Consider the following 13714-nt stretch of genomic DNA (forward strand, 5'->3'; position numbering starts at 1 on the left):
AGAAACAGAGAAATTCTCATTCTCCAAACGTTCATCAAACAAGCCACATTGCATTGTAAAAAATATTTTCTCCGTTCTCTCTTCTAGCGCAGTGAAGAAATTGACACAAAGTATGACCACTACAAGATCTTATTTAGAAAGTCGTTCGTTCGAAGTCTTGACGACTGGAGAAAAGCAGACCAGAGACAAAAAAAGGTTGCTGTGATCGTGCGCTAGTGCAAGGCAGCCGTTCATGATTGGTTATGTAGCCAATGTCTATCAGGTTGCGGAGCAGCTCAGAAATTAATAAACGGCGGTGAGTACCTACTTGAATAACTTTCTTCTAATGATGTCAATGTAAGAAATGTGTGGAAATACACCCGAAAAATAGTCCCTTTATCTTAGATCAGTATTATTTTGGGTAACGCTACTCAATTTTAACTACGTATACATGCCTGGTTACGGTAAGGTAGGGTAACGACACCAGAAATAGCCTCTTTTGTAGATAGAAAACAAGAAAATCGAAATTCATTGTCATATAGTCATATCGATGAGCAGCTTTTAGCAATTAACAGAAACATGTTTGCTACGTTTTCAGTATAAAAATTTAGACTAAATATTTGAAAATATCATTGTAAACGTAAAATTTGTGATGCATGTTGAGGCACCAGTTTTCAACCCCCACGATGCAATTTCCACCATCCCCAGACTCCAGTTTTTGTCACCCCCAAAAGTATCATTTGCATCTTGTTCTAGTCTGAAAATTCATTTATATTTATATAGTCCAAATTCAAATAAAAGATAGAATTTTATTTTAAATCTAATTTCATATCCCTTTTGAAGTCTCGTTTCAACTTCTATTTTAAATCCAATTTTGAGTCCTAATTAAACTTCAACATTTGGCACAATTTCATGTGCCTTTTCCTTAAAATTTCAATTACAAATTCTCCAAAAAGCAAAGCTTTGGGTCCTTTCTAAGACTTGATTCTTCTTTATCGACAGACTTTACAGCCGGCTAGTACGTAGCTACGAGTACGAGTCTCGAATACGAGTCAAGTTAGGAAGGTTTTCCGTTTTATTCTACTAAAAATTATTTTTAGAAAACCTTCCTAACTTGACTCGTATTCGAGTAATTTTTAGTACAATAAAACGGAAAACCTTCCTAACTTGACTCGTATTCGAGATTCCGCTAAGACGCTCAACATAATAACTTTTAATTAGTTAACTAAGCGGTTAACAAATTCTCAAGTTTTCAAGTCTAATAAGTCTAATTTCAAGTTCAAAAAGTCCAATTTCAAGTTCGATTCAAGCCCAATTGGATTTGAACGTTAGTTAAATCTCAAGTTAGATTTAACTCAAATCACTTAATTTCAAGTTCAAGTTTGAAGACAGGTACCCCTACATTTGCTATGCGATGTGAATCAAATTCAGTTGTGAGCATTTTGCTTAATTATTCCACTGCTGGCATTTCATACAACGAACCAGAGAGCGAAAGAGAGTCTACCGTAAGAGAAAACATCATCAGCGAAAAATGCCGCTCACATTCATGAATTAAGATTGGCGGAATTTACATTTTTCCTTCGCGGGAATCGATATTTTCTTAATAAGGAAGTAAAAAGCCTAATAAGAATTAGATAATCATGTAATTTAAATGTGTGTTTTAGTTTAACTTTGTGATTTGTTTAGAGATTCATTCTCTCGCGCTCACTCACAGTTACGTATCGCACGAGGACGAGAGAATGCCTATGCTGTTCAACAACGAATTTGTATGTATATATGCATGGCTCTGGGTTGAAGTTGAAGCAAAGCAGAATGTGATCAAACGAGAAGAAATATGTGTGAGTTTTGTGCTTCTTGCTATGAAAGCAGAAAAACTCACGTGAGATCAAGTTGGCATGATCCACAGTTGTGATTTTGATTTTTGATGAGTTTTGAGATTTTGAGTTTTTACCATCACTGCCTAATTCTGCGCATCCCATATATCAGTCAAAAATTTCAAATTCTTGAAAATTTTTATCTTAATTGACACATCTAGGAGAATATGTATACATAGAGCTATTCGTTTGAGAATGCTATGATTTTTAAGGAAAATATGCGGTTCCATTTCAACCCAGGCCCATTTCAACTCGAAGTTCGCAAATTCAAGTAGCTATAATTCCAACTTCAATTTTACATCATGCAAAGCTTAATTTTAAGCCTAAATTTTACATCTAAGTTGTTTACATCTATGTTAGTCTTATTTGAAGTCCTATTTTAACCCCTCTATAAGGTCTACATCATTTTTAACGCCGCAAAATTCACTAAAATGGCCATAACTTTTTTATCTTTCAATATTTTGCCTCTGAGAAACATGAGATGATCGCCAATCGCTATTTTGTCGAATGCTGATGTTTTTTGATATGCTACATGACATACTTTACTGATGCTGAAATGTCCCTTTATGGGAACCGGTTCCGGATTTATAGTGTCCCCCCGGATCCGGATGGCACATACCATAGCTCATAACTGCAGCAAAGTAACTGGTATGTCCACAGTTAATGATATGTTTACAAAAATCAACAGATTTCAAATTATAAATTATAAATATTTGGCAACTTTATCTAAAAAAGCCATGTCACGGTCCCTCAAGGAACTCCAGAATAACTCCGGAACCATATGACATATGGACATATTATCTGTAGATATTATGAAAATAGAAAATATTTTCGGCAAAATTCCCAAATTTGGTGACAAAATATTGAAAGATAAAAAAAGTTACGGCCATTTTAGTGAATTTTGCGGTGCTAAAAATGATGTAGACCTTAGAGGGGTTAATTTCATTTTAAATTGAAATTGCTAGTTTAATTTGAAGCAAATCAAGTTCAAATTAGTTCAAATTCAGAACCAATTCCATGTCTATGTCAAATCGCATTGATGGCCCATTGCATGCCAATAATTTAAGTCTAATTTAAGTCCCATGACGTGAACTTAAATCGACGAAAATGTGTATTTAAGAGCGCCGGGTAAATCTTTTAGAGAGGACCAGGGGTCCTAAAATGGATTCTTGTGGAACACGTAAGGAAATCTCTATTGGATCTGAATGTATCCATTGGATAGAACTATTTGGGACTTGGGCGTGTCAAGTAACGGTTTTATTTTACACGGCACGTATCCTCCGTGTTAAAAAAAGACTTGAGTATACTTTTAAAATATTTTCAAAAACTTTGAATAGAACACAGTGAATACTAATGGATCGCAGATTATTTATATTGTTACCTTTGGGTCTTTTACGAATTAGAACGACTTTATTTAACTTCCAAATACGGGGAAATTTGTAAGAAGACATAATCAAATTGAAAATTCTGGTAAAATATGCGATAATATCAGTCAAATAAATGTCAGTGGGACATTGTCCTAAGATTACATCATTGTCGCTGACAGGAGTAAACTTTAACCCATTGTCATTCAATGGTGGTAAAGCAATACTGATTCCATCTTGTATAAAAATTGATCCAAAAAATTCGTTTATTTCGTTACTGATTTAGCTGAGCATTGCTAGAAGAAGTAGGCAAAACATTGATATTTTTGGGTCTGTTCCATAATGCTTTACTGGACACTTAATGCAGCACTACGCGTTGTGGAAACTTACTGCAGAAAATCTGGACTTTCGGTAAATCCGAATAAAACCTCTATCGTTTTATTCTCAAAACGTAGAAACACGAATCAAGCTTACGCTCTGGGCTTTTTTGATTCGGATATTGATGTTGTGGACCAGGTGAAGTACATAGGATTGATTTTCAATTCCATTGGCTGGTCCTCAAATATTGATTTCCGAATTAAGAAAGCATGCATAATAAAGTGTCCCAAAATAGCACTATGTCAGAAAACCCGGGGGCTCACCCTTCAAATGATAGCTTAGGGCGTCACAACAAAACTTTTATATGGCGTCAACATTGGTTGATGCGATTTAGGGGTCGCACATTTGAGTTTTATGAAAAATTGGCATTTTTCAAGAGTAAATTCTAAAAAATATTTTTAAAATGCGAGAGTAGGTGAAACAAGGTACTTAACTGTTTTTTCACAATCATTGAGATCTCATACATTCATAAAAAAGTTATGGTGGCATATTTGGAATCCTATTTGGTTACAGAAATTTATTAAATTCGGCAAAACTTTGTAATTTTTTTAAAATAAACGTCAAAACAGGGTATCAAACAGTGTGTCAGAGCAACGTAGCTATACTATATAGATGGGAAATTTTATGACGAACAACTTTGAAGAAAGTATGAATCAATTTTCTACAACTCACGCTTAGACATCATTTTGGAGCAAACCAAGTTTCCGAGATACGATTTTTGAAACATAGTACGTAATAAAATATATACGCCCTTTTTAAAAGTGATTCTGGAGCCTAATTGGTGCCAAATTGTGTGGAAAATGCATATTTCCTGTTATCAAAAACATAAGTGACGTTTAGAATACATAGTTCAAGTTTTGTCATTCACCTCTTTCACATAACACTGCTAAAATTTGAAAATTACAGAAATGTGTTCTGTTCCGCCTTCAAAAAATCGTGAATATCTCAACGAGATTTGAACATACATCCATACTTTCTTTGGCCAAGTTGTTCGTCATACAATTTCACATCTATATAGTATAGCTACGTTGCTCTGACACACTGTACGATACCCTGTTTTGACGTTTATTTAAATGAAATTTCGAAAATTTCAAAATTTTGCTGAATTAAATAAATTTCTGTAACCAAATATGACTTCAGACATGCCACCATAACTTTTTTATGATTGTATCAAATCTCAATGATTGTGAAAAAACAGTTAAGTATCTTGTTTCACCTACTCTAACATTTCTGGAAATATTTTTTTGAATTTACTCCTGAAAAATTTCAAAAACTCAAATGAGCGACCCTTAAATCGCGTCAGCCAATGTTGACGCCATATAAAAGTTTTGTTGTGACACCCTAAGCTATCATTTGAGGGGTGAGCCCCGGGGTTTTCTGACATAGTGCTGTTTTGGGACACTCTAATGCATAGCCTTCGTGTAATGTAGACGCAATTAGTAACTCTTGGGGATTTAAACCCAAATATAATACGCCCTAAAAGCTATTCTTAACATTAAACCTCTATACTTCCACATGGAGTGAGGAGCACTGAAGTGTGCTTATCGACTACAAGCGAATGGCTTTTGGCAGTCTGTGGACAGTTCCATTGGTCATACTGAAATGTAGTCGCAAATTATTGCGGAGGACAAGTTTGCTCTAAACCCCAGCGATGAAACACTCAGGCGTATAGGACTGTATAGGACTTTTTCAAGTATCTTTCCTTCGGGAGAAGAGTGCTCAAGTAAAAATTCGGGTTTTATTACACTCTTATGATGGTATTTAAGACCAAAATCGGTCATGAAAACCGCCATAAGTGTACAATAAAACTCACATTGTTTTTTGGGATGGTTGCCAGGCTACATACAAAGGAAAATTTCCGACTATGTGGTCTGTTTTACCAACGGTTTTTTGCACGAAGGTCAGCTTAGATGGGTAGCTTAGATGGAATCCTATTCGTAGGGTAGTTATTGCTCCGTTTCTCAAGCTGAAAATGTTTCAACTGTATGTAGAATTCAGTTTGCTGTTCAGAAAGAATTAATAGACAATTATCTACTTCTATTCTGATAGCCAAGCCGCTATAGAAGCACTTTGTGCGGCTAACTCAAAACCTAAAATAGTCATCGCCTGCTACACTCAGCTAGAAGAATAAGCATTCTGAATGCCACTCATGTGGTTAGGGTTCCTGGTCATTTTGGTATAACCGGAAATAAATGGGCTAATGAATTTGCAAGATCTGGAGCAGAAAAGTTAGTTTTTGGTCCAGAACCTGCATTATCAATTGCGGCATGTCGTATAGAACTTCCTGTTCCCTCTGCTTTCCTTTTCATTCTCATCAGGTAAATGATGGCACGGGCAAGATGGACAAGACACAAATCTTCCACATAAGTATTAGGAACGTCCCTACAGTTGTTAGTAATCAGTTGTGGCAACCGATTTATGACTAAATTCAGTCATAAATAAGGTTTTGCAACCATAAGTGCGAAAAGTGTCCTGCTTGGGGTGCCACTAAATCCGCAAATGCTGGTATATGATACATGATACATGTTAACAACCTAGCAAGACAACGGTCAGCTCAACATTTGCTGTTCCCAGGCACGTCCACATCCGCCAGCCCAAGACAAGCTTAACAATTTATCAGGCCAAATCCTGCAGTAGCTACTTAACGTAAAAGATGAGCCGAATTCCTCTTTTGTGGGAATGGTTCTAAACAACTCTGGCTCTGCTGCGAACCGATTCAAATTAGCGGTTCATGTGCGCTAAGTTACGATTCACGAACCAAGCTTAGTGATTCCTTCGGGTACATTCCAAGAACTGTGGTTCTTTTTCATAAGCCATTTGATTGAATTCTCTTTTCTGTGAACCGGTTCCCTACTAGCAGCACAGTTGTTATAAATAAATTGTAGTAACCGATATATGACTAATTTCAGTCATAAAAAAAGACTGCAAAAGACATTCAAGACTGTCATTGTGGCTTTTAAATTCCTTGCGTACAATTTGTACGGTACAAAGCTCAAACATTGTAAATAATACTTAAGTAATACTGTCAAACAACATCCATTAGGCTTCGAAAAAGTGTTGTCAAGTGATGGAAATATTAATTTGTTTTTATTTTATGCCGAGAAAATGTGTCAAGTCATGCAGTATGGCATCATTGGGTTGATTCGGGTTAAATGTAAAATAATAAATTACGTCAAATCAAATATAAAATTAATGAAGCTAATGAATTACGCGCCGTCGCTTAGTGGCAATCCATTGACTGTCCTCATAAATTCATTCGAATATTGTGCGACATGAAGGCGAGCAGCAGGAGTAAAACCTGAAGCCCTGAAGGCAGCAAGAGTTGATCACGCTCGGATAAAATTATCATAGGTACGAGCGACACTAAGCCTAGTTTACATATTATTGAATTACGAATTATATTAATCATGTTCAAGCCACATGTCGAATCGACTGATTTCGGTCAGGTCGTGTGTGACATTTACTTGAATTTGGGTCTGAAAAGTTTGTGAAGAATTTGACTTTAAACAATTTTTTTATAAAAAGTGTTTGGGATCGGGGTTTACCGTTTTACTTAATATTTTTGGGCTTAGACTTCCAAAGATTTTGTTTCCATTTGTAAGGCATAAAACTTTCAAGTTTTACTTGTATTGTTTACCTTTTAAAATTAAATATCATTTACAACAACAAGTTCAACAAGCAATATATGTCCTTCATTCGTAAATTTATATTGTCCGGTTCCCAAAAACATCCTAAAATGCAAAGCAAGTGCTACGAAACATTTTATTATCTCCGCCCACGTTTTTTTTCGAAAATATAAGAATGTGTTGAATCGCAAAGTATTACCTACTTTATATCTACATTTAAACAGCGTTCATCTTGCTTTAGCAAGACAGGCTGACGGATTCAAGTTTGTTTTTTTTTGTTTTCATCGCAAAGCAATGACATCCGCTGTAAATCCCCGAAACGCTGAATTCACTAACCTGCGCTATCAAAACGGTTACTGTGCATAAAGTTTTGCAATCCACCGATAGTGCTCATGGAAACATGTCCCCCAGTGGCAACTCCCCCCACAAGCGACTGCTCATTAACGACAGAGGACTGCTGTTGGGTTCCATTGGTACTACCAGTGTTACCTATATTTTGCTGTGAGCTAGCTTGGCTATGATGCTGTTGATGTTGTTGTTGAGGCTGCTGCTGCTGCGGCTGCTGTTGTTGTTGTTGTTGTTGCTGCTGCTGTTGCTGTTGTTGTTGTTGCTGCTGCTGCGGCTGCTGCGGATGATGATGTTGATCTTGGTTCTGTAACTGCTGGTGATGGTGATGATGATGATGTTGCTGATTAATCGAGCCTGACGCGTCTATGTTTTTCGTGCTTTTGATTACTTCATGAACAATCTTCTGCGGTGGTGATGGTAGTTCTTGCTTAAAAACTGGAAAGTTCAGTAATGAATCGCTGAAAGAAAAAAATTACGTTTTTAGCTGACACACACTATAGATACTAGCATATACTATACCAACCTCATGTATCCATTATTCGACAATTCATTGCTCAAATCAAGATCTAATTCTTCGGGCCATCGAATTGCACCTGAAATTAGAAAGAAACCCGATTAGATTATAAACATACCAGTCTTGTAGTTGGCTGTAATCACTTAAATCATTTGTCGTATTATTAAGGTTTGCGTTAAAACATTTGAGTTTTTTACGCAAAAAGTCTTTCTCCATGGCCTCTTCAATGCCGTAGCCATCACTCATTTCCAAAACTAGTTTAACTAAATTTATTCAAAACGGGTTGACTTCTATCCGTAACAGCCTTGCGCGTGGGCATATTGTTATCAAGCGACCTGTACAGTTGAGTTTCCCCGATCGCCACATAACACAGATCAGATTTTAAATAATGCCCGTGGCGTAAACAATCCAGCAAACAGGATTTGTTAGATTAGTTGAATGCCATTCAGACAAACAAGCTTTTTATTCATCTGAACGTTGCTACGGCAGGGGCCGCGATAACAGCTAGTGAACTTGATCCCGCTGCGTATACTGATGTTCCTCGTGGTTTCAAACTGGACTGGAAAGCGCGTGTCCTACGTCACCGTTAGAAATCAGCAGCGATGTGGTTGTCTGTGAATGTCGATTGGCTGTACTTCACTAACGAAATGAGTCGAAATCGGTTAAACAAAATCGACTATTCGCTCACTTCAACATCTTCACTCGTCGCAAATGATTAAGTAAACAGCCGTGTCGGCTAACAAGACCACAAATGTAGATTCTCGAAGCCAAATCAACAAGCTAACTGATATCACACGGGACGGAATCCGTCGGCAGCCAGTGTTGCAAGCAGCTCTAGGTTTGTTTGTGAAAACGGTTATCTCGAAAAATTTACACATTATCACCGTAATTATTAAATAAATCAAAAACATTTTGTCACACTACCACCAGTGTGAGTCGCTTTCGAAACAACTGTTGAGTGTGTAGAGGCTGGCTTCGTCGCGCCGTGAGTGATAGCAACAGGCGCAAGATTTTAGCACATCTCACTAAGGCGATTCAAGTAAATGTGTTCACAAGGAGCTGAATCCCGACGAAGGTGTAGTGGCAAAGTAGGTACAGAACGTTAACTTGTATGCTAGGAGTTTTTAACGAGTTGACCAAGTCTTGCGATGATGGAATGATGATGAGTGTCGCGACTCCTTGACCCGAAACGAGCATGCTATCATCCCCCTCCTAGAGTGTGTGTTGTGATTAACCAATCGAAAAATCGGCTTTATGAATATTATTTATTCACTTAACCTAAGGTTTTAAGTTTTTTAAATATTGATGCATAAAAATAAGGTTTCCCCTTGGTACATCCGTGTTTATGTTTATAGCAGCATATATAAAACTTTTATGCGTACATTATCATCATTAATATTCCACACCAAAATGCCTTGTGCGACCAGGTTTCTACTCGAGTTGACGTTTATACTGCACCCTACCTGTTGCACTTCAAACTGAATGTAGTACAATTAATATTAAGCTTCGTTTTGTTGCATGTGAAACTCGGCAATGAATGGTCTAATATTATCATCACGAGTTTGCTGAATAAACATGTCTTCTTGTGTGACACTCGTGTGCATGCAAAACAGGTTTAGCAAACCCATGCAAAGCACTGGTAATCAATGTACCAATCACTATTTTAAGAAGGAATTGTTCATTCAATAAGTTACTTGAAAAATATCGGTGTAAGCAAACAAACTGATTTTTTTTAATTTAAAAATAAAATTACAAAGTGTCCAAACTTTTTCAGAAAGCGCTTTATCAAAGGGATAACCACTTCAAAAGGTTATAAAACCTGCTGGAAATTAAATATTTGCAACAATAACAAAGGCACGTGACCTGTTGCTAGTCTTTTAATCATATCACTCAGAAATAAAAAATAATGCTTTCGTCAAACTTTCCCTAGATATCGACAAACAAGTACGAGAATGTATGAGAAAATAGAAAAATTTCCTTTAGAGTTTTCTGGGAAAATAGGAACCTGTTTAAATATTATTTGAATATTTTGAAACTTTCATCATTACCTTTCCCTCCTTGTTTATTTTTATAATTTCCGTAAACAAAAAGCTGATTTCATATCAACTTCGACGATATGCTGGTCTGGAGATGAAGTAATTTCGCAACCTTCTTTTGTTCCTATAGATGAAAAAATCGTTCAAGTGCTGAGCGACAGTAAATTCGGAATAATACTACACGTATATTTTTGTCCTACTTCTCGGGCCAATTTCAAGTGCAGCGATTCGATTCCAAAAATAAAAGTTGTGTTCGAAAAATAGCATTACGGCAAAAAAAATGTTTTCAGGTGAAAGGTTCGCGATTATGAATGATTTTAAAAATTTACTCATTAAGAGAATGTCTGTTTTTTGGATATTGGACTACATCTTACGGAAAGGCAGTGAATCCAAAACTCTAAAAATGCAAGCGTCACGAATAGTTGTTAGGTTTTAGGCACTAAATTGAGTAATTTCCTGATTGAATATTAGTATTTTTGCGCCAATCGATCGAAAAATATTGTACCCATCGACTCCAATAAAGTAAACTATTGATTAGTAGGGTAGGCTGCTGCAGGCTGAGACTAGCTGCAGGTTGAGAAAATTAGATTATTTTTAAATTATTGTAAATAGCGCCCCAAATCTTACTCTAAACATCAAACCGTTTATTAATTTTTTATGATTGTAAACTACTATAAAAGCCAGCCACTATTCAAAGGATATCCTGGAGTGGTACGAAACCAATGGGGTTACTTTCGTATCCAAAGACATAAATCCTCCCAACGCACCGGAACTAAAGCCCATCGACAAATACTGAGCTATTATAAAGCAAGCACTACGGAAGCATCCCTAGAAAGTCAAATCTGAAGAAGACCTGAAGAAAAAGTGGGTTTTTGTAGAGAAAAAGTTGCAGCCGGATGGTGTACAGAACCTTATGAGTAGAGTTAAGCGTAAGGTGCGAACATACGGTTATGGTATTGAAGTTGAAAGAAATAAAGACGCCAAAAGCTTACTAATGGGTTATATTTTATTGTCTGCAATTGCAGTAGTGCAACTTGATTTGGGATACCCTATAACCAGGACACTGACTTCTATACAAGATGATGTTTATGTTTATAACACCTTCTTTTTCGGGCCCACAACAAATTCTGCCTTGGTGGAAACCAAGGTCGTATGCTGACAGGGGAGGAGGGCTCCTTCGAGCTACGTTGGCCCTCCGGCGATACTGCGGGGTTGATTGCGGGCTTTGCAATCCTGAACCACTAAAAAATCAAAGCAATGGACTCCGTAAGTAATAATAATAATAACTCTAATCGGAACAATCGGCAAAGACCCAGGCGACGAAAACAGACTAACGATTGGAAATTAGGAACATGGAACTGTCGGTCTCTAAATTTCCTCGGAAGTACTCACGTGCTTTCTAAAGAAGTGAAGAGCCGCAAGTTCGACATCGTAGCGCTGCAGGAGGTATGCTGGAAAGGAACGATGGTACGTACGTATAGAGATGGTCACATACCATCTACCAGAGCTGCGGCAATACACACGAGCTGGGCACAGCTTTTATAGTGATGGGCGAGATGCAGAAGCGGGTGATCAGGTGGTGGCGGATCAACAACCGAATGTGCAGATTAAAAATCAAGGGCCGATTCTTTAATATTAGCATAATTACCGTGCACAGCCCTCACCTCGGAAGTACCGATGATGACAAAGACGAATTCTACGCGCAGTTGGAGCGTGAATATGACCGCTGCCCAAGACATGATGTCAAAATTATCATCGGGGACTGTAATGCTCAGGTTGGTCAGGAGGAGGAATTCAAACCGGTGATTGGACGGTTCAGCGCCCACCCGCAAACGAACGAAAACGGCCTAAGACTTGTCGACTTCGCCGCCTCCAAGAACATGGCCATACGTAGTACCTTCTTCCAGCATAACCTCTACCATCGGTACACCTGGAGATCACCCAACCAGACAGAATCACAAATCGACCACGTTCTGATAGATGGTCGGCACTTTTCAGACATTATCGACGTCAGAACCTATCCGGGCGCTAACATTGATTCGGATCACTACCTAGTGGTGGTAAGGATACGTCAAAAACTATCTGTTGTGAACAACATACGATACCGCCGCCCGCCACGGTATAATCTAGTCGCCGAAAACTACGCGTTATCTCTCGAAACCGCGCTGCCGGAAGAGGGTGAGCTGGATGAAGCCCCTCTTGAGGACTGTTGGAATGCCGTGAAAACAGCCATTAACAGCGTAGCGGAGAACGTCCTAGGCAGTGTGGCACCGAATCGACGTAACCAATGGTTTGACGAGGGATGCCGGCAGATATTGGCTGAGAAGAACGCAGCGCGGGTACAAATGCTGCGTAGAGCCACCCGTCAGAATGTGGAGCGATACAAACATAAGCGGAGGCAGCAAACCCGACTCTTCAAGGAGAAGAAGCGCCACCAAGAGGAGAAGTAGTGCGAAGAACTCGAACAGCTGTACCGCTGTCATGACACACGGAAGTTCTATCAGAGACTCAACGGATCTCGCAAAGGCTTCGTGCCGCGGGCCGAAATGTGCAGAGATAAATAAGGAGATATCTTGACTGACGACCGTGCGGTGATTGAAAGGTGGAAGCAGCACTACGATGAACACCTGAATGGCGTGCAGGCGGAAGACCATGATAGCGGAGGAAGTGACCACATTGGTGCAGCAAGCGACGAAGATGTGCCACCCCCATCGATAAAGGAAGTTAAAGAAGCCATCCAGCGGCTGAAGAACAACAAAGCAGCGGGAAAGGATGGCATTGGAGCGGAACTTATTGAAATGGGCCCGGACAAGTTGGCCGGCTGTCTGCATCAACTGATTGTCAAGATTTGGGATACGGAACGACTACCGGAGGAGTGGAAAGACGGGGTTATCTGCCCTATCTACAAGAAAGGTGATAAGCTGGATTGTGAGAACTACCGAGCAATCACTATCCTGAATGCCGCCTACAAAGTGCTGTCCCAAGTCCTCTTTCATCGACTATCGCCAATAGCCAATAGATTTGTGGGAAGTTACCAGGCCAGCTTCATGGAGGGTCGGTCTACAACGGACCAAATCTTCACCCTGCGGCAGATCCTCCAGAAGTGCCGCGAATTCCGAGTCCCCACGCACCACCTGTTCATCGATTTCAAAGCCGCATATGATAGCGTAAACCGACAAGAGCTATGGAAAATTTTGGACGAAAACGGCTTTCCGGGTAAGCTTACTAGACTTATCATGGCTACGATGGATGGGATCCAGTGCTGTGTGAGAATCTCGGGTGGATTGTCGGACCCATTCGAATCTCGCAGGGGACTTCGACAAGGAGATGGTCTTTGCTGCCTGCTATTCAACATTGCGCTTGAAGGTGTTATATTGCGTGCGGCGATCGAAATGCGGGGCACGATTTTCAATAAATCCAGTCAATTTATCTGCTTTGCTGACGACGTGGATGCTGTCGGCAGAACATTTGAGGCGGTGGAAGATCAGTACACCAGACTGAAACGCGAAGCAGAGAAGATTGGATTGAAGATAAATACGTCTAAAACGAAGTATATGCTGGCGGGCGGTACCGAGCGCGACAGGGCTCGCTTGGG

General features: G+C 39.0%; 1 protein-coding gene across 3 annotated transcripts in view; it reads right to left on the bottom strand.

Annotated features, from left to right (window-relative positions):
• The window catches only part of LOC128737682 (transcription factor CP2-like protein 1), a 39069-nt gene that overhangs the window by 4027 nt on the left and 21328 nt on the right, over positions 1 to 13714 (bottom strand). Inside the window, exons 1-3 of one of the 3 annotated variants that reach the window (XM_053832376.1) lie at positions 8227 to 8519; positions 8093 to 8162; positions 7558 to 8027 (exon numbers count right to left, since the gene is read on the bottom strand). In XM_053832376.1, the coding sequence (XP_053688351.1) occupies positions 7558 to 8027; positions 8093 to 8162; positions 8227 to 8329 (643 nt within the window). In that variant the 5' untranslated portion in view covers positions 8330 to 8519. Of the gene's footprint in view, positions 1 to 7557; positions 8028 to 8092; positions 8163 to 8226; positions 8520 to 13714 lie in introns of those variants that run through there. The other 2 variants (XM_053832375.1, XM_053832374.1) reach the window with 2 other exon arrangements.

The sequence above is a fragment of the Sabethes cyaneus genome, chromosome 2, assembly GCF_943734655.1.
Source record: "Sabethes cyaneus chromosome 2, idSabCyanKW18_F2, whole genome shotgun sequence".
Lineage (NCBI taxonomy): Eukaryota > Metazoa > Arthropoda > Insecta > Diptera > Culicidae > Sabethes > Sabethes cyaneus.